Source organism: Dendropsophus ebraccatus, chromosome 9 (genome assembly GCF_027789765.1).
Source record: "Dendropsophus ebraccatus isolate aDenEbr1 chromosome 9, aDenEbr1.pat, whole genome shotgun sequence".
In the NCBI taxonomy this organism is placed as follows: domain Eukaryota; kingdom Metazoa; phylum Chordata; class Amphibia; order Anura; family Hylidae; genus Dendropsophus; species Dendropsophus ebraccatus.
Genome location: NC_091462.1, coordinates 38,393,477 through 38,418,270, shown reverse-complemented (window position 1 = coordinate 38,418,270; position 24,794 = coordinate 38,393,477). Strand labels below are relative to the sequence as shown.

Here is a 24,794-nt window from a genome sequence, read left to right as displayed (position 1 = left end):
CTGCTACAGATAAATAAAGAAAGTCTTTGTATAATCATCTACTTTTCTTCACAGAACGTAAAGTGCCCCCAACTTTTACCAAGAAGCTTTCAGAAACGGTTGAAGAGACAGAAGGCAATGCCTTCAGACTAGAAGGTCGCGTTGCTGGATCACAACCATTGATTGTGTCATGGTTGAAGAATAACCAAGAAGTTCAACAGTCAGCCAATCATGAAATCTCATTTAAGAACAACGTGGTTCTTCTGAATGTTAAGAAATCCAGCCAGGAAGATGCTGGTTTGTATACCTGCAAGGTATCAAATGATGCAGGAAGTGCCATTTGTACCTCTTCAGTACTCATCAAAGGTGAAGTTCTGATACCTTTATTGTTATATTAAAAACAATTGCAGCTTGTTTGACTGACTAACTTATTTTGATTTCTAAATTCAGAACCCAAAAAGCCTCCAGTATTTGATGTGCCTCTGTCACCCGTAACTATCACTGAAGGAGAGGGCTTACAGCTCAGTTGTCACGTAGAAGGATCACAGCCAATCAGGATTCAGTGGCTTAAGTCTGGACGTGAAGTCAAGTCTTCTAATACCTGCAGCGTCACCTTTGTCAGGGGAACTGCAACTCTCGAACTTAAATCTGCTGCTAAGACAGATGCCGGTGAATACGTCTGTAAAGCAACTAATTCTGCAGGAAGTGAATCTACTAAAACTAAAGTTACTGTAACAGGTACTGAAACTACTGTTTAGCATAAAAAAAAGTTTTGTTGGGTAATTAGAATAATTAAATATCTAAATAACATTTGTATTATTTTGTCTTTAAGAAAAAGCAGCAGCCGCTGCTCCAGTAAAGAAAGCACCAATTGAAGGAAAGCTCTTCTTTGTTTCTGAGCCAGCCAGTACAAAGGTTTCAGAAAGTAAGTTAAAATTGTTCATCTACTACTTTATGCTTTCTGTATAAAAAAAAAGGGGGGGGAGGACATGTGTTACACAGATATGTACTGTAACATGTATTTTTTTTTTCCCTGCAGAAGGTACAGCTACATTCATTGCTAAAGTTGGTGGTGATCCAATTCCAAATGTGAAATGGATGAAGGGCAAATGGAGACAGATCAACCATGGTGGCCGCATTGTCGTCCAGCAGAAAGGAGATGAAGCTAAACTGGAAATTAAAGAAGTCACCAAAACTGATTCTGGACAGTACAGATGTGTGGCTTTCAATAAGCATGGTGAAATCGAGTGCAGCACTAACCTTTCGGTTGAGGAGAGGAAACAAGAGGCACTGGAGGGTGACCTCAGAGCTAAACTGAAAAAGTATGCATATTAAGACCAGGCGTATAGAATTGTATATATAGCTATTCGATGACCATTTAATTAATCTATTATACTTCTTTGTTATAGAACTCCAACTAAGAAGAAGACAGAAGAAGAAGAAAAAGCTATTGATATCATGGAACTTCTTAAAAACGTTGATCCAAAAGAGTATGAAAAATATGCCCGTATGTATGGCATAACAGATTTCCGTGGCCTGCTTCAAGCCTTTGAGCTACTCAAAGCAAGCAGAGAGGAGGAGAGCCACAGAATGGTATGTTAGAGATCACCTTTATGTTACGTAACAAGCATCTTTTAACATTTCAGATCTAATTTTTTTAAGTATTACCCTCTTGTATGGCTCTCATGTATAAGCTTTACTCATCCTCCGTTATACCCTGCTTAAAGGGGAATGGTTCAGGCACTAGCATTGTTTCCTTGGTCTCCTGGGATATAAGTAGAAATAATAGCAACATCTGGATATAGTTTAGAGGTTTTTCTTGTGCCTGCATAGGTTCAGATTAGAATTAAAATGATTAAAATGTCACGGTCGTTTGGAAAAACTTAAGACATGTCAAAAGTTTTATCTGTCCAAGGCTGAGTGTTCAGACCCATACTGATTGTGAGAATGAGCCAGGAAAAGATGAAACTAAGTGCAATCCTTTCCCGACTCTGAGCCACATGTTGAGCTGGGCTCCTAATGTAAGTCTACAAAGCCATCTCCCCGCTCGTTCTCAAGATCAGTACAGGTCTGAGCACTCAGATCCAGATCGATCAAAATTTTTGACATGTCTCTATGAAATGTCAAAAGTTTTTCCAAATGACAGCAACACTTTGTAAGCATAAAAATACAAATGAAATCCTATAAGAGCTTTAGAACTGTCTGCAGGTCACAGTTAAAGAGAACCAATCACCTAAAATTAACTGTCCCTATAATAAAAGATTATCTGTCCCTAAGTCTATTCCTGAAGATACAGACTGCCTGTGCAGTCTGTATCTTATGCTTTTACCTAATCCTGTAAAGCGTAGCAGTAAGAACGGGGGCGGCCATCTTGATGACGTCACAGTGATGCGTTCCAGCGTTGGAACGCAAGGGACGTAATCAAGATGGCGCCCGGCTTTACTGCACCGCTACAGAGGACTGGGTAAAGTATAAGATACAGACTGCAAAGGCAGTCTGTATCTTCATGTAGTTTATTTCTGAAGATACAGACTGCCTGTGCAGTCTGTATCTTATACTTTACCCGGTCCTCTGTAGCGGTGAGCTAAGCCGGACGCCATCTTGATTACGTCCCTTGCGTTCCAGCGCTGGAACGCACCAGTGACGTCATCAAGATGGCCGCCCCCGCCCTTACTGCTCCACTATACAGGATTAGGTAAACGCATAAGATGCAGACTGCACAGGCAGTCTGTATCTTCAGGGACATACTAATAGGCCCAGTTAGAGTAGACATACACAGTGATCTCGCGCTGTATAGCGCGGGATCACTGTGTATTTACAGAGCGGCGGCAAAGGCTCATGGGAGCCCTTCCCGCCGCTCGGCATGCCGGGAGCTTCCTGTCTCGCGCCGGCTCTTTTAAAAAGAGCCGGCGCGAGACAGGAAAAGAGAATGTGTATATTGTAAAATCACGGGAGTAAAATGAAATAATTCCAATTACAAATATTAATAAAATATGAATTTACAGCTTATTAGCAAAAAAAAAAATTTAAATTTCGGCCATGATTGGTTCTCTTTAAGCATGCATTTATAGGGCTGCTGCTATGCAGTAGAATCACTGTTGCATGTAACTTCTATTTGAACCAAGATCTAAAGACAAAAGAGTATTAAGCTTTTTTGTGTGGAGTTCTTTTTAAAATCCTTTTGAACTTCAAAACAAGACAAAAACTTCGAAGGAGTATTAGAAACTTTGACATTATTATTAATGTATATTTTTTATTTGGCTTTTTTACTAGGAGCTTGAATCTGAGGAAAGATCCCGCACTGAAGAGCAAGAATTTGACGAACTTGTTTCTTTCATCCAACAAAGAATGACTCAAGCTGAAGTAAGTATAATGTCTTCAGGCTCAGTTGAGCTACATGTGTTCTCAATACAGAGAAGGGTTGCAGTGGCTTAACTACGCAAAAAATTATGGGATCAAGCATATTGAAATGCAACTTCTTTATCCTTCATCTTCATCTGCTCCTACGGGAGAATTGGGAGGCCCCTCATGCGTATTATTTAGTATCTGGTCCAGCACTAATGTGTATGGCCAGCTAATGTGTATCATGAACTATATTAACAAACTGATGGAGTTACCTGATATATTTCTTATATATATTTCTTTTTTTAGCCTATCAACTTAGTAAAGGACATTCAAGATCAGACTGTGCAGACAAAGAAGGAAGCAGTCTTTGAATGTGAAATCAAGATCAACTATCCAGAAATCAAGCTCTCCTGGTACAAAGGAACTGTCAAATTAGAGTCCAATGAAAAATACGACATCAGCATCCAAGAAGACCGCCATATTCTGAAAATCAGGAACTGTCAGCTAGAAGACCAAGGAAACTACCGTGTAGTGTGTGGACCACACATTGCTAGTGCCAAATTGACTGTCATAGGTAAATATGCTACATACTTTTTTATGTAATTTAGGAACTTAAATGGGCACTATCACAAAACAAACAAAAAAAAACTCACGTCCCAGAGACATGTCAAAAGTTTTGATCTGAACACCCAGACCGCCATCGATTGTTAATTAGAGCTGAGATAATCACTCGCTAAGCACATTCCCTGCAGGAGACATACTTCTATTGAAGTCAATGGAACCATCTCCTGCAGCAAGTTGGGTAAATGGGGGCAGAAGTGCTCAGCCACTTGGTGAGTTTTTTTTTTAAGAGACATTTCACTGGGCCCCAGTGTGTACAGTCTGTAGCAGCGCACACCAACTATCATGGGCTGTGTATATTACTGGTGTAGTTTTTAACTACAGATATATGCTATTCACATTATTTTTTTTAATGCAGCCCCACTTCTACCCATCTGAACTGATGAAAAAAATATTAACATGCAGTCAAACTATTGCTTTATAATCTCTATTTTTGACTAGTTCAATCCAAGCAGATACGAGTTTCTCAGTAACAGTCAGTGCCCATTAGCAAAGCCCCTATTACAACCAATTTTAGATAGACTGTTCTTACCTAAAAATTATACAATTTACTTACAGAACCTAAAGTTATAAAACATCTTGAAGAAAAGTCCATCAAAGAGGGATACAGTAGCACATTGGTCTGCGAGTTCTCTATTCCAAACGTACAGTCCAAGTGGTACAAAAACGGTAAAGTAATTGAACCACGTGGAAGATATAGAACAGAAGTGGATGAGAAGATACACAAACTTATCATCCAAGATGTAAGAACTGAAGACCAGGGGCAATACACTTGCAAGTATGAAAATCTGGAAACTACTGCAGATCTTGTCATTGAAGGTATGTGTTCAAAAGCTGATTGTATCAGAATTAAGTTTTAGTGGCTTTTCTGCATATTTGGTTATTTTATTGTACCGTAACATATTCTTCTTCTACATTATTCTATCTTTATAGCTGAAGCAATTCAGTTCACAAAAACTATTCAGAACATTGTTGTGAGTGAACACGAATCTGCAACCTTCGAATGTGAAGTATCCTTTGATGATGCTGTTGTCACATGGTACAAAGGAACATTGGAATTACAAGAGAGTGACAAATACAGTTTTAGAAGTGAAGGCCGCTGGCATTACATGACTATCCATAATGTCACAGCAGAAGATGAAGGTAAACTTTTTAGTTTTGGTAACTCTTCTTAATGCAACATAATTTTTTTAACACTAGTTTAATCACTGTGCCAACGTTTCAAGGACCTACAAAGTTGGATCCTTAATGAATAAACCACAGGAATTTACGTAATTCTTCAGTGTAATATAGACAATGCAGTTCTTGCTCTGAATCCATTGACAGAAAAATAAAGGGACGGTCTAGTCTTTATAACCCCCATACCACCGATTGATAATCAGAATTGGTTATAGATTAGAGATTTGTGTGCCTTACCTAAGACTTACACCAATGAATATGATTTTACATGTCTATAATTTTTATTTCTACAGGGGTATATTCAGTCATTGCCAGTCTTGAACCAAGAGGTGAAGCCACAAGCACTGCTGAACTGTATCTGACAACCAAAGGTTGGTACTGATGGACATTAAAACTTTACCTAATTACTAGAATTCCTATAGATCTATATACAACCACCATCTTTGAAGGAGCTGCAGGCAACAATTGGCATTTTAACCATTATAAAGGCTGATCTTATTTACTTGTAGTTGCCTATATTTTATACTTGAACTTTTAATTATTGAAATGACTACTAACTGGGAAAATTTTGCAGAGAAGTAGTAAAACAACGTATAACATGTAGATGTATGTTTATGCCTTTTTTCTCTCCATAGAAAAACTTTGAGTTATATGTAGTCTAATTAAATATATTCTCCACTTTGGACTATTTATGATTATTAGAAGGGTCCATGGACAACAGGCTGATTACAAAGTGATCTCTTTAGAGATGAGCGAACCGGGTTCGGGTTCGAGTCGATCCGAACCCGAACGTTCGGCATTTGATTAGCAGTGGCTGCTGAACTTGGATAAAGTTCTAAGGTTGCCTGGAAAACATGGATACAGCCAATGACTATATCCATGTTTTCCACATAACCTTAGGGCTTTATCCAACTTCAGCAGCCACTGCTAATCAAATGCCGAAAGTTCGGGTTCGGATCGACTCAAGCATGCTCCAGGTTCACTCATCTCTAGATCTCTTGTAATCTGTGGTTGAACATTACAGTAAGTGTTTAGTTACCCTGCAACACTACCGCAGGAAGTATTACACTTTGCCCACTACATGATTAGTTTGTCTGTGTAATGCCAGACAAGCACTCAAAAGCAACAGATTCAGTTCCTAACCCCCAAGATATGAGGATCCTGAGCAGAGATCTCTCTAAAAAATCTTAGAATTTCCTAATAGTGTGTATGAAAATAAACTGGACCATCCCTTAAATGCGAATGTACTGTCTTCTTTTTCAGAAATGAAACTGGAAATTAGACCACCAGGTAAGGCGTAAGACATGGCTCATTCATTTGAACGATTATTGGATTGTTTGTGCTGACCTTCATTTTCATCATTTTTGCCCAACCCATTTATCAATGCAGGCCTACCAATGATAATACTTAGGCCTGTATAAACAGCATGATCAGTTGACAAACAAGTATTTTCTTATTTATCAACCATTTCTGCCTCTTTTAAACTTGTTAATTCTTATTTTCCAAGAATGTTCATATGTCTAGTAATTGGCCCATGTAAAAGGCCATCCACATCTACACAATACTTTATTAATTTAGTAATTGAAAAACATAACAATTATTCCTTGTTTACAGATGTTCCAGATACAAGAGTACCTTTCATATCTGCTCCTTTAGAGGAAGAAGCAATCATTGCAGGTATGTGAAAAATTAGATGATTTATTCCACATTGTTTTCAGGAATCCAAAATTTTGGCATTTTGCTATATACCTCTTCCTTCCTGCATCATCTTTTAGCTTTAGTTTCAGAGTTTATTAAACAATGAGTATAACTATTCCAGCATGTATAATTAAGTGGTATCTATTTATTTATTCTAAGAAATCATACTTCCTCCTCCTCTACCGGAAGTGAAGAAACAAAAGAGAGGTACATAAAGAGTACAAGTGTAAAAACATCATTAACGCTCATTTCTTAACACAAAATCATCATACTAAAGAGATGTGTGACCACCTATGCTATTTCATCGCTAAACAAAGCAGTTTATCTCATGAGTTTCAAGATCTAAAAGTTCAGAATTCTTACTGTGTTAAAGTGGTATTCCCAGAATGTTATCACTTGTAGCTAGGATGTACCATAACATTATGATTGGTAAGAGTCTGACTTCTAAGACCCTTGCTGATCCCTAAAACAAAAGAACAGAAATCACTTCTTGGGATCATGGGGGATCTAACTGGTAGACCTCCACTGATCAGGAATTGATGGCATATGCAAATAATATGCTATCGCTTTTGTGATGGAAAAACTCCTTTAGGCCACAACCACACAGTGTCATTTTTTGTCCGTTTGACAACTGCTTTTTGGATGGCAATCATTTTGCGCCCAAATAACGGTCATTATGTCAAATCAACAGCCATTATTCCACAAATAATGGCCATTGTTTTGAAATAATGCCCATTGCTTAGGTGCGAAATGATATCCATCCAAAAACATGGCCATCAAATAGCCAAAAAAAGCTGTTGTGTACTTGTGGCCTTAGGCTGCATTAACCATGTGCTTATTTATGCTAAGTAGAAGTCCTACTAATTTGCACAATGGTTAATGCATATGTATCCTCCTTAGTACCTAAACCAGGTGTAAAGGTTACCAGAGATGTCCCAGACATCGGAGAGGAAGTTCCTCCAACTAAAAGTAAGTTATCTGATACATTATATCTGTTAGCAGCTTATTTAAACGTTATAACACGTTTGGAAGATTTCAACTCAAAAACAAATATTCAAGTATATTTCTTCCACCTTAAAACACTTACTGGAAGATTTGCTTCTTGGCTCTTTCCATCTTCAATGTGTGTTTTTGTACTGTATCATTTCTGTCGTTTATGGGATCTATTTGTTACACGAGCTGTGTGTCTGTATTGTTTACTGCTATAGTAACTGCACATCATATAGAATAGGCATCTGCATTCAGGGAAAGCAGAGCAAAGTCATTTACATTTCCAAAATATTCTTATTAGTGTTATTGTATCAAAGTTTCTGTAGTTGGCAAGAAAAAGCAAGTCCCAGCTAAACCTGCTCCTCCTGCACCAGCACCCCCTGCTAAAGGTAAATGTAAAACACCAGAAAAAACTCTTAATACAGACAGATATAATAAACTTGGCTTGGGCTTGATTATATGCTAAGAACGAAGACTTTCAAAGATATAACATCAAATTTGGCTGTGAAACTAAGTACCTAAAATATTCTATAGGCTCTACTATTACTAGATGCGCATCACCTTACTTGTTGTTTTCTGTTTTGTGCTTCTTTATACTGGTGTCTTTACTCTAAACTTCTGTATTGATTTTATGTGTGTCTGTTTTGGTGTACAGTTGAGCCTTGAAATAGATCATATAACTTACCAGACATAAAAAAAAAAGTTTAGTCCTTGTGCTGTGGTGAATAACATCATATATTTCGACAACAGAAGTATGCGCTACATTATCTATGTGCAACATGACTTACGGTGTTTGTATTGCATTAACTGTTTTGTGGTGTGCTTTTATGTAAAAAAAAAAAAAAAAAAACTTTCCGTGTGGTTAAGAATATTCTTGGAGAAAAGCCTCTTTTTTAAAATTATTTTCTGTATTTTTGTACTTTAGTCCATCGCTTCTTTATTTGTTTGTCTTTCCTTTCATTTGTCTTTTTGTTTGTTGGTCAGTCAATCTTTCTAATCTCTCTTAGAGGTTTTGTAATTGTTTTAACTACCAACCTATTTAATATTTGTCTATTGTTTTTATTTATTTTTCTTTCTTTTTTTTTGTAAATCTTATATATTTTAAAAATAACTTTTTACTTTCATGATGTCTGAACCACAAGTCATCTGGACAGTCCCTAATGTCTTCTGCTGGCCTTCATCTATTAGGGTTCTATTACACTGGGTGATTTTATGCCCAATCAGTCAGAATGCAATTAAAGACATTGATCCACCGAGGAGCCGATCGTCGGCTGATCATTTTCTTTCAGCGAGCTTAAAAATCATCACCTGCTGACCGCACATTGCTCTGTGTAATAGGGGGTGCATAGTCAGTGGCTGATGAAAGAGTATAGAAAATAAAGTTTTTATTTACCTCTCCATGCTCCCCAGTGTCCTCCTGCCTGTCCCCTGCTCACTGCAGCCACTGGTGACACTTGCTGACCCGTCTGTGCAGTGACAGGTCGCTTAGCCAAGTCACTGCAGAGGCAGACTTAGAAATGCTGGGATGAAGCTGCAGCTGTGGTAAGCAGGGAACAGGCAGGAGAACAACAGGGAGCATGGAGGGCTGCATAAATATAACTTACAATGTCCATGCAGCCCTTGTTACACAATATTCAAGCCCTGTAATAGGCAAGCAGATCGGGGCTCGCTTAAATAGAAAATCGGGCTGTATAATACAACCTTTAATCAAAGCTGGTGAGACGTGGAGAACCTTCCAGGGACTTTTGGTTCAGCAACATGATAGAAATGACAAGTACGCTTAAAAAATTATTTTATTCAATTATCTATCTATCTATCTATCTATCTATCTCTTTGTCTATCATGTATATCACCACCATCTATCTAGAATTTTGTTCTTTTTCTGTCTGTCTATCTATTTCACCAGTTTGTGTTGTCTATCTACCGATTTGTTTTATGTCATCCATTTATTTACCTTTTTAATATCATGTTTAAAATTTAGTGTCTTTGTGTCAGTAGTTTCTTCAACTCTTATGAAATATGGAGGCTTATAATTCATTCTTATCCCACAAGACTCTTTTTTTTTTTTTTTTTAACTAATCACTCTTAAACTCTGCATCTTAGTTATGTTTGCTATAACATGGATTTCTTGTAACTCGAATGCATATTTTTAAAGTCCCGGTAAAACCAAGAAAAACCGAAGAAGTTAAAGTTGTTGCTGTATCCAAAAAGAAGGAAGAGTACTATGAGACTTATGAGGAACCTACACCAGCTTATGAAGTTGAAGAACCTTATGCTGAAGAGGAGGAAGCTTATGAAGAACATGATCGGAGAGAAAAGATCTATGAGAGACATGTTTATGAAGAAGAGAAAGAGTATTATGAGGAAAAGGTCTATGAGAGAAAGCAAGAATATTTTGAGGAAGAAAGGGAACAATATTATGAAGAAGGTATATTGTAGTTCATATGTATGGTAAATGTATCATATATTATTTGGTATACCTTTATTCTATATTTTATCAATCAAATAGTTTTGTCTTATGTCTTTTTGTACTTCCATATGATCTTGGAACACCTCGTGGCTATGTTCCCACAACATCTTTTTCTCTTTAAAAAGTGTCCCTTTTGATGAAGACGGACATTTTTGAGGCACATTCAGATGCAGTGTCACAGAATGGCCGCTGTCTGTGACATTCACCATCCAGATAAACATCACTTCTTTTGAATTGGAATTCGGGCACATTTGGGTGTGCTCAATTTCCAATTAACCATAGCAGACAATGCAAAGTATAGTTGGAGCTGTACTTTACATTGTCTGCACAGTCAATTTTGTGCGGCCGCTATTCAATGTTTTCTGTGCTGCCGCATGTAATCTCGGCCGAAGTGTATACAGTGTGTATACACTCCTGCTGGGATTCCATTGGAAACAATGTGAATTCACCGTTTAATAACTATCAGTCGGTGTTGCAATCTGCAACAATGGCCATTATTTATTAAAAATATACAGCGTGTGAACGAGGCCTTAGTTATCATGATCATTAAAAACATCTGTTTTTCATGTAAAAAGAGACGTTGTGGAAACAAAGCCTTAGACCTACAACTAAAATCTTACAAGGAAATAGGACCTACTGAATATGTACATACTATTATAATGGTAACATAGTAATATAGTTAATAAGGTTGAAAGAAGACAATCAAGTCCATCAGGTTCAACCTAGAGAAACCCTACTCTGTAGATCCAGAGGAAGGCAAAAAAAAAACCACGAGGCAGATGACAACCGCCCATCCTGACTCCCATGCCAATCAGAATAATGAAATGAAATATTAATAAAAGTAACCACTATCTTCTTTGATCTCTTTAAATTTATATCTAAATTGCCCACCTTGACATTTGACCTGTTTTTCTCCAGCCATCAAAGAAGAGATCCCTGAAAGAAGGATCCCAGGAGCTCCTGCAGGTAATTGCACACGTGTAGGCATAATAATCCTGATATTAATACAATATGGGTAGTGTAACGTGTAGAAGGAGTAGCATAGTATTGTTAGTGATTCCCACTATCTCTTTTTAGGTAAAATAAGGTGTAGTTTTTAACCCCTTTCCATCAGTAATACGTATACATAATACATACCACGTGCAGTAGGAATGTATATATATACGTTCCTGACTGAGGGGCTAACTGATGTGTGCAGGACCGCTGCAGTGAGAGCGGTCCCGCACACATCAGTGTGTCTGGAGGTAATGAGAGGCAGCTATTATCCCGCAGATGTGTTTTATTAATCCCTTAAACACCATGATCTATAGCGATCGGGCATTTAAGGTACTCAGTGACAGAACAACCTTCTGAGTGAGCCATGCTGCAGGGGTCCCGATCGCTTGTACCGACGGGAGGGGGTAAGCCTCTTATCTCCGTCCTGTCAGATCGTCAATCTATTAATAGAGTCTGCTCTCAGGCAGGCTGTATGCATAGATCGCTGATAACACTGATCTATGCTATGCTATGGCTATGGTATAGATCAGTACATGCAATCTATTGATTGCATGTTTTACAGTGGGGAAAAAAGTGTAAAAAAACGTTTTTAAAAGTAGTAAAAAACCCTTATAAACCCCCCTTCCAAAAAAAGTTTAAAATACCCCCTTGCCCATTATAAAAATATAAAAAAATAAACATATTACATATTTTAGCATGCAGAATTGTCCGATCTATTAAAATATAACATTATTGTTCACGCACGGTGAACAATGGAAACCAGGAGAAAAAAAAAAAAAAAGGATTGCTGACTTTGATAAATTATATATCAGAAAAAAAATTATAAAAAGCGATCAAAATTTTTTTGTTACTTCAATATGATATTAATAAAAACTAGAGATCATGGCGCAAAAAATGACACCCCAACCAGCCCTGTAGGTGGGGGAGCGCTATGGCTCTTAGAAGGCAAGGAGGAACATTGCAGAAGTTTGACCCGGAAATCCTAGCATCAAAGGGCTCTGTCTTGAAGGTGTTAAAATAATGTCTTTCCGTGAGGTTAAGAATATTCTTGGGGAAAAGTCTCTTTTTTTAAATTCTCTTCTAAATTGTATTTTTGTACTTTAGTCTATCGTTCCTTTGTTTGTCTTTCTTTTCATCTTTCTTTTTGTTTGTCAGTCAGTCAATCTTTCTAATATCTCTCAGAGGTTCTGTATTTATTTTTAACTACCAACCTATTCGTTATTTGTCTATCTTATTATTATCTTTGTTTATTTATCTTCTTATTCTTTGTAAATCTTATGTTTTCTTAAGAACTTTAAAAACTTTTAACTTTTTGTGCTGTCTGAACCTCGAGTCATTATTTACAGAAGCCATTATTTTATAACGGTGTCCATAAATAATGATCATTAACGACCATCATTATCAAAAAACGGATGTTTTTCACCTAAAAAAGAAGTTGTGGAAACATAGCCTTAGAAGCACATAAGGGACAAAATGTATTTTTTGCAGTGGTGAGAAAGCCTATTGAGGAACAATTTGAAAGAAGAGCTGTGACCAGAGAAGAGGAAGCAGGCACCTGGAGACCAGGTTTCTCCTTTGCTTTTAAACATTTACAGAGCAGGGATATGGCTTGAACACATAGATGTTTTATCTGTTTATAAGTAACATGAATGAATCTTGAATATACTCTTAACTAAACATCTCTTAAAAGAATGGCAGACGTAATGTAGAGAGAGAGGACAGAATAACATCTTCTCTTACAGCTTTCTTTCTAGATTTTGATAACTATTTAACTAGTTTAATATTTACTTGCAGTTCCTGTCCATGAAGAAGTGGAAGCAAGAAGAGGTAGGTCATTCAGTTCATTAGTTTTTTTCCCCCTCCTTAATAACAATGTGATATCATGTAGACAACATAGCGGAGCAATACCTTACTAAGTGAAACCCACCTGCTTTACAACACATACAGTTGGTGATACAAAGTTTAAAAACTCCTTTAGTGCCTTGTTGCACTTAAACCACACATTTCTGAACATACACATTATTTTTTAAGTACAAGCTCGGCAATGGGCTGTTTCAGAAGAAGAAGTTCCTATTTCCATGCGTAGGAAACAACAAATAACATCTGTAAAAGGTATGGGTAAGACAAAGGGTAATGCAAGCATTAATAAATAATGACAACAATAATGCTATGGCAATACCAACAAATCCATGCCAGCTGGCTAGTCAGTTTTGTATTTTTGTAATTCTAACATTTTAACTAGCAGCAAAAGTAATTCACGTGCTAAACTCTTGAGAGCAAGAGCATTTCATATGCTGAACTCATATAGTTATTTTTTTTTTATTAATCTGAATTATTATGGTAAGTTTCCAACCGACTAATGTGCTTTTTGCAGTATTAATCTGTTGATTGCGTAATATATATATATATATATATATATATATAACAGTGAATAATATAAAATATATTTGCAATTTGCTCACATTCAGTGGGAGAAAGAAGAGCAGCAGAAGAATTCTACTATGCCCAACAAGTGGAAGAGGCTGCAGCCGGCAAAGGTATGTCCTACCAATGTACTAAGTTATCATATAGTGTCTTCTACTTTTATCTAACAGTTCTCTGTACACTTATTTTCATATACACACGTATGTGATTTTCTTGGGGATAATCGGTTGAATACAATGTCTTATACATCCTATAGTTCCCATTGTACATGAGAAGATTGTTGTAGAGGAGAAACGGGCTGTGTCTATCTCTAGAAAAGAAGAAGTTTCAGAAGGTATTGATGAGTCTTGCTTTTTGCTACACGTGAACCTAGGTTCCAAAAAAGAAAAGCATGTGTTAAGTGTTTCAATGTCTTTAAAGTGCCAAAGGTTTCAAAGAAAGCCATACCTGAGGCGAAGGTACCAACTACTCTTAAAAAAGAAGCAGTACCACCTCCTAAAGGTATATAGACCTACTAATAGTCTATATACATTGCGCCTTCTTTAACTATCTTGCTTGGTATTCTGCTACAGTGTGTCTTTTCAGTGCTTACCCATTTTATGTGCCGTCTTGTTAAGCTTCTTATTAGTATTATATGCATAATATGTTGATACTAAATGTTCTAAATATTATTTTAAAGCTGTCGAAAAGGTGCCTGTACCTGCTCCTAAAAAGGAGGAAGCTCCACCAGCTAGAGGTATCATAGCTTTGTATATGATGCTTGCAAGCTTTACTACATATTTATGTGCTGTCTGTATATAAGTGTTTGTTTGTTGAGTCCATATTATGATGACCCTTATGTCTTTGTCTTATACCCTCTTATAACTACCTTACAAAGGGCTCTAATCTTCGTTTCGCTTTTTGCCCAATTGTGTCATTGTCAGTCTGTATTGTACACCATCTGTAATCTTCATACCATATACTGTATGTATGTGGTGTTTGTATCACTACCTTACCTTGTTACCGGCGAAAGTCTTGATTGCTTTGCACCTTCTTATGGTTTTGTAACAACCCCTTTATCTTCTAACGTCACACCTATGCATGAAAGTCCTAAAATGGGGAAATTTACACAAACAATATATTTGTAGTTCCCGAAGCACCCAAAAAACCAGTTCCAGAGGAGAAGTTGCCTGTATCTGTACCTAAAAAGGAGGCTCCACCTGCCAAAGGTATAGTATGGCTATTGTATTCACCTCTTATGTGTGTTATATTTGTATATTTTATATAGTGTATGTTTGTATTTTGAGTTGAAAGAAAAAGAAACCATGGATACCTAGAATTTTAAGTAATTAAGTAAATGTCTTTAGTGCCTGAGGCTCCAAAGAAAGTTGTCGAAGAAGAAATTGCCTTCATTCCTAAAAAGAAGGAGGCGCCCCCAGCCGAAGGTATCTTAATGCTCCTACTAAGCCTTTATGTATAATATTAGTGTTTAATGTTAATATTGCACTTTTTACATTACAGTGTGTCTCTTTAATTTATACACTTGAGTTGCTTGTTTATGTTTTGTTGTTTTGTCCAGAAATGTATCACATATTTTTCATAGTACATGTAGGTGTCTTAAAACTATATTTAATATACTAGAAAAACCAAAGAGAATGGTCATAGAAGAAAAAGTACCAGAGGCTGTCCCTAAAAAGGTGGCACCGCCTGCTAAAGGTACACAAGAGCTTTAGGGAAAAGCTTTATCTAAATTAGCTTCTTATGTTGTTTTGTGTTGTTTATTGTCTCTGTCAGTTTGGTCATGGCTTACTTTTTATCTCCTTTCTAACGCTGTGCTATAAAAGCTTGTCATATAATTTAGTTTTCTTGTTGTTTGTATGTAGTTCTTAAGATGTGAAACATACCTCTTGTTGCTGCTCTTTTAAAGCTTTTCATTTGCTTACCAAAAAGGATTGTTGTTTGTCGATTAATAATATAATAGTGTGCAGCTGAGCGAAAATCTGAGCTAGATCAAGAAAATCATTGTCTCTTGGTCAACATAGTCAACAAGGTCCAACAGCATCCAAATGATAATCTCCAATCTGTATTGATAACAAAGCTTACAGAAATATGATGTTTCAACCCCTACTTAAGTCTTTGGCCATTTGGATGCTGTTGGACCTTCTCTATAAAGGTCACGTTAACCCACCTTGGGATTGTAGGCCTCCCAAACGGGCATCCTCCTACTATTAAACCAGGGTCTTTTGGTGGCGCTGACACCATCTTCAGTTACAAGTTGGACTCCTTGTCAGCCCCACCCAAGGCTTTACACATTTAGAGGAGTTTTACCCAGAATGCCAAGGGGCCCAGGTTTTCCTGGGGCATAAACTAATCCATAGTAGTAGTGCTTATTAATTCCAAGTTTACCTAAATTATCAGCCCAGTCCAAATCTCCAGCCACTAATCTCAGCAGCAAGTAACAGCCCTCAGGTCTATAAAACGGCATGTGGCCCACTAGCTAAGATATATCAATACTTTATTTCTAATCTGTTTAAAGTACCAGAAGCTCCAAGGAAACCAGTCCCAGAGGAAAAGGTGCCTGCTGCTCCCAAAAAGGCAGAGATACCTCCAGCCAAAGGTATTTTGGGTGTAATATATGTCACATATTTAACAATTACCCCGGCTCGTATTCTTTTTTCTTTTTTTGATTTGCTTGTATAATTTTAATTGGCCATAACCTTAAGTAAACTCTTCAGCATGTCTACATTTTGTGTATTTTTGTTGAACAATGTTAACTTGTCATGTTCGATGTCGTAAAGTAGTAACAATTTTATTTCAAATTGTCTTGCAAAAATATTTATACTAAGTATAACTCTTTTATGTCACAAGCAGTATTCTTTGTCACACATTGAGGCATGTTGTATGTCATTGGTTATAAATGTACATTGTCTGTCCTTTGTGGTTCTCTGTGGCTCTTCCATTCCACAAACTCTTGACGCTTACACTTGTGTGTTGTTGTTGTCTGAGTTTAACATTATCTCTTAAGTGTGAGTTTGGACAGTGCAACGTACCTTCATGTTGTATTATTTAAATGTATTTAAAGTTCCCGAAGCACCAAAGAGACCTGTTCCAGAAGAGAAAGTACCTGTTTCTGTTCCCAAACGGGGAGAACCTCCTGTTGCAGGTAACTTGTTTCTATAAATCTTGTCAAACATAGAGGACATAGTAAGACATTGTGTTTTGGTTAGACATTAAACATGGCATTTGTAAAGACAACTGAGATTATCATATTTTTTAAGTGGCTGGTGTGCCAAGGCGAGAAGTTCCTGAAGAAGAAGTTCCATCAATTGTACCCAAAGTAGAGGAAGTTCGTCCAGCTAAAGGTACAGGCTGTTCAGAAAAGAAAAAAAATCTACACTTATCTTTGAGCTTAGGCGAATGCTAACAATTCTTTAGACATCCATTCCCATCCGTTTTTTTTAATTGTTATGTCTTTGTGTACTATATATTTGTTTGTATGTAGCTTATAGTAGTAGTAACTAAGGAAAACTCTTTAGATTTCAGTTTTGCATTTCAACTTTCTAAAATTAAATAATATTCTTTAAGTGCCTGCAAAACCTGTGCCAGAGGAGAAAGTTCCTAGTTTCTTGCCTAAAAAAGAAGCTGTGCCTGAAAAAGGTATAATTCTTTCTTCTTGTCCATAAAATAATTCTTGTTTTTCTCTGTATTTTTCGTTAACCTTTGGAATTAGGCTATCCTATTAGCCCACGACAATGAGCTTTATTACAGCTTGTGTATGTGCAGGGTATATATATATATATATATATATATATATATATATATATATATATATATGGAAATTTAATGGAATTGAGGTTTTGATGATATCTGACACAAAATAATATTTTTAAAGTGTCCGAAGCACCAAGAAAAATGCCTGCCCCTACTCCTAAAAAGGAAGAGGCTGTCCCAGCAAAAGGTAGCTTGATACGGCAATATTTATGCAAGATTAAACCAAAATCTCACACTTTTCAATGCTTCTTTAACACCTTAACTAGACTGGTGGCTTTGGATGCATATCAAAGGGACATGTCTGTAGTATCCATACTTTAACTCTAACTAGAATGCATATTTTAAGACAATTTTCTTTGCAACTACATTAAATAAAAAGCTAACCTATACAAGTGAAGTTTTAGCTTAAGGTGATTCTATTAGCAGGTTAGATAATCCTAATCTGCTGATTAAGTCTAATAGGACGGGATACAGTGAAGCAAAACATATGTTTTTACTATAATACTGCATACCTATCATCTGCCTCACTGTCCTCTTCCCTTATCAAAATCTATCACCAGGTCAGGATCAGCTAACCTGATGATACATTTTTTTTAATATTCATTTTTGCTTTTAAAAGAGGGAAATAAATATTTGAGAGAAACCAACTTGTGCATGAAAATAAAGTTTTATTAAAATTTCAAAAAATATTCACTAATAGAATATAATTAACCTACATGTTGTATGTTGTGTCATCCAAACAATGTGTCATCCATGTTGTGTCTTGTGCGTATATTTTTCTTTCTTATGTCTTGCCTGGTTTTGGTCCTCTTTGTGTCATGTGCTTAGTACCTTAAAAATATTGAGTGATCACAGAACTCTTTTGCTATTTCAAAGTTCCCGAAAAGCCTAAGAAGGTTATTGCTGAAAAGGTGCCTACACCAGTTGAGGTGCCTGCGCCTGTCTCTACAACAGAGGAAGTTGCTCCCCTCAAAGGTATATTTGCTGGCTGAGCTTACAAAAGAGTACAACATTCTTCTTCCTAAATGTGGTCATTACATGTAGTGTCCATATATGTATTATTATATGTTTTATATGTTGTGATATGTGTTGTCTGAACTTCTTAAATGTGTTACTATGTCTTAGTACCTGAAGCTGCTAAGAAACCTAAAATGGCTGGAAAGATGCCAATAGCTGCTGAAAAACCTGAGGTCCCCCCAGCTAAAGGTATATTGACTAGCCTATATATCTAACAGATTTTAAAGCTACTCTACTACCCATAATGTTATACAATTTATGGTGCAAATGTCTAACACCATTATGGTAAACATCCCTATACCAACCATTAGAATTATATCCATAATCATTAAACATAACAATACTCATTCCAATTCCTGAAATGGTTTATGTGGCTGTAAAGTGCTGAGTGCTTCGTCCATTATTGTTTAGCTTGAACTAGTGAAGTGCACTACTCTGCGTATGTCTACCAACATATTTGTACTAGCCGTCTGTGTGTTTTTTCCACCAAAATATTCTTATACAAAACTCTTATGTTCAAAGTTCCTGAAGCACCAAAGAAGCCAGTACCTGAAAAAAAGATACCACCAGCAAAAGGTATAATGCTTGTGGGCATAAGCAAATTCTTTACAACAAAGTATTAAAAAAAGAGAAATTAAATATCTCAATCATAACAAAAAAGTCCATGATGTTTTACACTTGCTTGAATGCATTGTTTAATATATATAGAACTGTAGGTTTTGGAGATATCTTTTTTCAATGGACTTCTTAAGAAACTACTAAAAGCCTGGTTTCACACACTGTAAACATAAAAAAGCCAGAAATTTGATATAAAAGCAACTGTTTTCTCAAACAAATAGCATGTTCTATTAAAGGCAATGGAAGAGCATCAGTCAACTTTTGAAGTATAAACATTTTTTAACATAATGGGGGTGATTTATCAAAGGGTGTAAAATTTAGACTGGTGCAAACTGCCCACAGCAGCCAATCACAGCTCAGCTTTCAGCTCTGGTAAAATAAAAGAGGAGCTCTAATTGGTTGCTGTGGGCAGTTTGCACTAGCCTAAATTTTACACCCTTTGATAAATCACCCCCAATTTGTTCACTGACCACCACTTTTTCATTTATTTTAAGGCATACACATATTTCCCACAATGTCTTTAAGTGAAAAAATGCTCTTTTCTTTTATAATGTTTGACGATGTTATTGATGATAATCATTATTAAGGAGCATTATTGTAAAAAAAAAAAAAAAAAGCTAGTTTTTTCGACCAAAAAGATGCCGTGGGAGCATAGCCTAATAGAACACACTATTAAATAAAGCCTATTTTACAGACTTCTTTGTTTTCACTTTGAAGTGTGTGAACCCATCCATAAATAGCGTTCTCGATTTACTAGATCCTATTAGGAAAAAATTAAAAATGCAGTAAGCATTGTTTGTTTGTCACAATGTTTCTTTGTGTCTCTTGTACTGTCGGTGATTCCTCTCTAATTATTATGCCTGTAAGCGCCCTGTTCTATATGACAAGTCATGATGAACATTCCTATTAATATATCTTTAAGTGCCTGAAATTGAAAAGAAAGAAGAAGCTAAGATACGCATTGCTTCGAAAAAAATTGAAGCTCCTGAACCACCAGGTAGATTATAGTTTTGAAGCCAGATAGGCTTGTTTTATTGTATCTTGTCTCTTTATTCTTTAACTTATTTGTGTATTTGTACTGTGTGTCCCATAATCTTTATATGTCAAACTGAAATTACTCTTTAAAGTACCTGAAGTACCAAAGAAAGCTAAAGAAGAGGAAAAACGAGTCATAACTGTTACCAAAAAAGAAGTGACAACTCCAGTTTCAGGTACAATATTTAGGTCTTTTAGGATTAACAGTTTTAGTTAAGATCAAGTCTTTTTTTAAGGGGTTTTCCAGGATTTAGTGATTGATGACCTATCCTCAAGACCATCAAAATCAGATCGGCAGGGTGTCAACAACTTGCACTTAAGCTTATCTGGTGTTCCACACTTGGGTGTATACAGTAAACTATTCCAGGGTCCTTGACTCTGTACATTGTCTAGTGGCTGAGTTGGGTTACTAGAACTTAGCTCCCATTGAAGTGAATGAGAGCTGAGCTGTGGTAACTGATCACAACCACTTCTCAAAAGACAGAGCTAGGAGTTTCAACTACATTGAGTTTTTACATGTAGAGACATCAACTGATTGGCCAAGTATCAGCATCCCACTGATTAGATAGTGATAGTCTTAGTGATAGGATAGGCCACCAATCACTTAGTCCCAGAAAACCCCTTTAAATAAACCACTTGGTTAAAGATTCACAATAGTATTAATATCAATGTATATCTTTTAAAATGTTAGTGGCCTCAAGAAAACGTCAGGAAGCTCATGTAGTTGAGGTACACAAGAAAGAGAAGTCAGAATTTATTGAACACCCAGCTTACAAAGAAAAAGAAGTATATGAAAAAGTATATAAAAAGAAAGAGGCTATCTTTAAGGAGAGTGTTTACCAGGAAGAAACCTATGAGGAAGAAGTTGTAGCCACTAAAGAAGAAATTTATGAAGAGCCAGAGAGAGAAGAAGAGATCTATAGAAAAGAAGAATATGTTTATGAACAGCAGTATGAAGAAGAGGCTCCTGAAGAGGAATATGAAGAACCACCTGAAGAATACTATGTTGAAGTTCCGGAAGAAGCTTATGAAGAAGAAGTCACTCGTGAAGAAGAGCGATATGAAGAAATAACATATGAATCCAGAAAAGAGGCCTATGACGAGGAGCACATTTACGAAGAAGAAGTTTACGAGGAACCTGATACAGGAATAACAGCAGAAAAAGAACACTTATACCAAACAGTTGATGTGGTTTATGAAGAGAAAGGTACAAGTCTTTACCTTACTCTATGTCTTCTATGTTGGTTTTCATGTTTGTGAACCTTGTTTGCTCTCTTACTCAAAGATTAGTTGTTACAAAATACACCTTAATATCAATAAAGTTAAATTACACTCAATCTATAGTACATTCCTATAGGCGTTGTACAGTATTAGAAAAAAAAGTTTTAATTCTTTTTAAACAGAGCCACACCTTTTGTATTGCAATTTACCCCTATTACAGTGTATGGCTTTGTTCACACAATGGCCCTTGTTTTGAAATAACAGCCATTACTCACTGTTAAATGACAGCTGCCTACTAAGAACGGGCGTCATTTTGACAGTGTGTGAACGTAGCCTCTAGGGCTGAATTGCAATGCCAAACACAGACTATTGATAAACTTTGTGGCGCTAAAAACAGACCTCTTATTTTCTTGAACTGGACAACCTGTAAACAAATCTACTGTATACACTTTGCATATTAAAAATATCATGTTCAAGAAAATCTTATTACCTATATTTACTAGAAATTTTTGCTATTTTAAAGAACCAGAAAAACCTACTGCTGTTGTCATAGAAAGAAAAGTAACGATAACTAAAAAAGATATTCCACCAGCAAAAGGTACAAAAGTTACCTATGAAACGAGTGTTCTTTTTGTTTGTCTTTTTTTGTGCTGTCTGTGGATGTCTCTCTGTTCTTGTTTGTTAAATGTGTTACTCTTCATTCCTCTTATTTTCTGAATCTTTACCTCATATTTTCAAAGAACCAGATATACCTAAAAAAGTTGCCCCAGCTGAAAAGGTGACAATTGTTTCAAAGAAAGAAAGGGTTTCTGTGCAAAAAGGTATTTTATAATTGCACCTTCTTTGCGTCTTGTTTATGTGTACATTTGTATATGTGTTTTTGGTGTTTTGTGTTTTCTTATTGTGTATGTGTCAGTGACTTGACGTAGTCAGGTGCCTCACATAGTATATTCTTTCAATAAATAGAAGCAGAAATAGTTGTACCAGTCGAAAAAGTGACCACTGCTGTTCCTAAAAAGGTGGCACCAGCTAAAGGTATATGTTTTATTCATGGATATATTAAAGCAATACCAAATTTCAGTTACATTATATTATTTTCCTTGTATATATAACATAGTGATAATATAGTTTAGCCTTTTTACAGCTTTTGGCTGGGTTCACACTATGTATATTTGAGGCTGTATTTGGTCCTCATGTCAGGTCCTCATAGCAACCAAAACCAGGAGTGGATTGAAAACACAGAAAGGCTCTATCCACACAATGTTGAAATTGAGTGGATGGCCGCCATATAACTGTAAATAACGGCCATTATTTCAATACAACAGCCGTTGTTTTAAAATAACAGCAAATATTTGCCATTAAATGACGGCCATCCACTTAATTACAACATTATGTGAACAGATCCTTTCTGTGTTTTCAATCCACTCCTTGTTTTGGTTGCTATACAGCCTCAAACATACAGCCTCAAATATACGTAGTGTGAACATAGCCTTAAATTATATTGTTGTAAATATATAGTTAACATTTCCAACATTTATCCATTATTATATGTGTTATATTGTAATGAAAGACCAAACAGGCATTCTGTCTCTTTAGACAGTCCAGTGTAGTTTTCAGCATTAGGTGTTGTGTCGTATGTTTTATGTCTTTCTTATACTCTTCAAATCTTTTAAGTCAACTAATCTCTTTTAAGTTCCTGAAGAGCCCAAGAAACCTGTTCCAAAAGTAAAGGAAGCTATTACTGTGTCTAAAAAAGAAGAAATTGTACATGTTGAAGGTATATTACCTCTTCATGCTATCAGAAAATATTCAGCCAGTGTAAACTCATATTATCTTATTCACTGTCATCTTCTATGTTGTTTTTTTGTCATCATCTTAAAACTCTTAAGGTGTTCCGGCACCTCCATCTTCATACCTAACTAGAGTTTTTCTTTCAATGCAGGAAAATGTTTTATGTTATGTGTCTCATCATTTTGTCTTTTAACATCTTAAGCGGCTAAAAATTGCAATATTTCTAAAGTTTCTAAGGACGTTAAGAAGGCCATTCCAGAACAGAGGGTGGAAGAGGAAGCACCAAAAGTTAAAGTGCCACCTGCAAAAGGTAGCTTAATAGTTATTTACTGTATAAAAACTAATCATATAGAATTATTTTTTATATATTAATGCAATTATAACATCAATATAGTTAACATATCACACTTTACAGAACAGATTACAGAAAGTTCAGGATAAAATTAAGTATTTTAGTACCAACCCAGTACTGAGAATATGAACAATAGATAAAATATATATATATATATATCACGTAATGGGTTTTTCTGTTTGGTGCATAGGCTGTGTGTCAGATATCCCTTTAATTTACACACTGTCAAAGTGGCCATTGTTACAAAATAACGGCTGTTATTTGCCGTTAAATGATCGTTGTCCATAAATGAAGGACATTATTTTGACGGTGTGTGAACATTGCCCTAAAGTTAAACCCCTGCTCCATTCATTGTGCATTGCAACTCCAAACATAGCTAAATACAGCACTCAGCTATCTACCTTAGACAATGAAGTCTCAATCAAGACACCTGTTCTTGAAATTTATTCTTGAGGTAATTAGTGTCCGATAGTCCAACCATTGTAACCTTCTGCAATCAGAAACATATGAACTATCCTTTGGATAGAGCATAAGTGGTTGAGGTGGCTGAACCCATTTAATGCTATACATTTATAACTGGTAAACTTGGAATAAAATCATATATTAAAGGGTTATTCTGGGAATAGCAATAAAAATGTCTGGGGAGGGAGCAGGTGGGCAGATACAAAAGGCTATACTTACCCTTCTGCATGTGACCACTGAGGCCAGTGATTGGCTGGAGTGTCCTAAGTGTACAAGGAACATCAGGAATCCTTTACCAGGGACTCTAAAGCTGCAGTACTGGTGCATGAGGAGCACCAGTGCATGAGCCCTCCTATTCATTGCCCTGTGTCATTTTCTGTTCCAGAAAACTCCTTTAAATTTCTATTTACAAATACTTAAAGTATGTTCCACTTTATGGATTGTTGTACCCTTTGCATTTACATTTAGTCTATATGAATTACTTTGTAAATATGTTTGTTTATTTGTCTTGCAATGGTTCTAAGTTACAGCCTCTGTTATACCCAAGTAATGCCCTCACATTTCTGATAATCTATACTAAATTCTGTTAAGATGGCCATACATCTTTAATGGCTGAGCATTCCTGTATTCTCCATAGGGAGGGTTAAGCAGAAGCAAGAGACCGGCTTATCTCTCCCTGGACAAAAGTGGTTGGTGGTGATTTTCCATCATGCCCGACCCTATGTTTACCAACAACATCTGTCTGTGGATGATCAGGGGAGCTCCATACATCTTATACCGGCGGGTATGGCCAACAAAAGTATAAGGTGTATGGGGACCTTTATCAATTTCACTTTTCAACCATAA

The 24,794-nt window shown here is 36.3% G+C and overlaps 1 protein-coding gene across 26 annotated transcripts in view; it reads left to right on the top strand.

The window, feature by feature from the left end:
* TTN (titin) overlaps nucleotides 1-24,794 on the top strand; it is a 237,758-nt gene that overhangs the window by 93,393 nt on the left and 119,571 nt on the right. For 13 of the 26 annotated variants that reach the window (XM_069983050.1, XM_069983048.1, XM_069983045.1 and 10 more), the window contains 43 exons: nucleotides 55-345; nucleotides 430-717; nucleotides 812-904; nucleotides 1,019-1,301; nucleotides 1,389-1,572; nucleotides 3,253-3,342; nucleotides 3,631-3,898; nucleotides 4,504-4,764; nucleotides 4,879-5,088; nucleotides 5,418-5,495; nucleotides 6,388-6,414; nucleotides 6,739-6,801; nucleotides 6,982-7,029; nucleotides 7,723-7,791; nucleotides 8,130-8,201; nucleotides 9,968-10,240; nucleotides 11,201-11,248; nucleotides 12,767-12,844; nucleotides 13,073-13,105; nucleotides 13,310-13,390; nucleotides 13,747-13,815; nucleotides 13,959-14,036; nucleotides 14,123-14,203; nucleotides 14,382-14,438; nucleotides 14,830-14,910; nucleotides 15,049-15,126; nucleotides 15,323-15,397; nucleotides 16,218-16,298; nucleotides 16,764-16,844; nucleotides 16,960-17,043; nucleotides 17,267-17,338; nucleotides 17,574-17,639; nucleotides 18,329-18,427; nucleotides 18,578-18,658; nucleotides 18,992-19,045; nucleotides 20,010-20,084; nucleotides 20,215-20,298; nucleotides 20,814-21,329; nucleotides 21,867-21,941; nucleotides 22,084-22,164; nucleotides 22,310-22,378; nucleotides 23,037-23,120; nucleotides 23,364-23,444. In XM_069983050.1, coding sequence (XP_069839151.1) covers nucleotides 55-345; nucleotides 430-717; nucleotides 812-904; nucleotides 1,019-1,301; nucleotides 1,389-1,572; nucleotides 3,253-3,342; nucleotides 3,631-3,898; nucleotides 4,504-4,764; nucleotides 4,879-5,088; nucleotides 5,418-5,495; nucleotides 6,388-6,414; nucleotides 6,739-6,801; nucleotides 6,982-7,029; nucleotides 7,723-7,791; nucleotides 8,130-8,201; nucleotides 9,968-10,240; nucleotides 11,201-11,248; nucleotides 12,767-12,844; nucleotides 13,073-13,105; nucleotides 13,310-13,390; nucleotides 13,747-13,815; nucleotides 13,959-14,036; nucleotides 14,123-14,203; nucleotides 14,382-14,438; nucleotides 14,830-14,910; nucleotides 15,049-15,126; nucleotides 15,323-15,397; nucleotides 16,218-16,298; nucleotides 16,764-16,844; nucleotides 16,960-17,043; nucleotides 17,267-17,338; nucleotides 17,574-17,639; nucleotides 18,329-18,427; nucleotides 18,578-18,658; nucleotides 18,992-19,045; nucleotides 20,010-20,084; nucleotides 20,215-20,298; nucleotides 20,814-21,329; nucleotides 21,867-21,941; nucleotides 22,084-22,164; nucleotides 22,310-22,378; nucleotides 23,037-23,120; nucleotides 23,364-23,444 — 5,040 coding nt within the window. The remainder of the gene's footprint in view (nucleotides 1-54; nucleotides 346-429; nucleotides 718-811; nucleotides 905-1,018; nucleotides 1,302-1,388; nucleotides 1,573-3,252; nucleotides 3,343-3,630; nucleotides 3,899-4,503; nucleotides 4,765-4,878; nucleotides 5,089-5,417; nucleotides 5,496-6,387; nucleotides 6,415-6,738; nucleotides 6,802-6,981; nucleotides 7,030-7,722; nucleotides 7,792-8,129; nucleotides 8,202-9,967; nucleotides 10,241-11,200; nucleotides 11,249-12,766; nucleotides 12,845-13,072; nucleotides 13,106-13,309; nucleotides 13,391-13,746; nucleotides 13,816-13,958; nucleotides 14,037-14,122; nucleotides 14,204-14,381; nucleotides 14,439-14,829; nucleotides 14,911-15,048; nucleotides 15,127-15,322; nucleotides 15,398-16,217; nucleotides 16,299-16,763; nucleotides 16,845-16,959; nucleotides 17,044-17,266; nucleotides 17,339-17,573; nucleotides 17,640-18,328; nucleotides 18,428-18,577; nucleotides 18,659-18,991; nucleotides 19,046-20,009; nucleotides 20,085-20,214; nucleotides 20,299-20,813; nucleotides 21,330-21,866; nucleotides 21,942-22,083; nucleotides 22,165-22,309; nucleotides 22,379-23,036; nucleotides 23,121-23,363; nucleotides 23,445-24,794) is intronic. The other 13 variants (XM_069983026.1, XM_069983052.1, XM_069983028.1 and 10 more) reach the window with 12 other exon arrangements.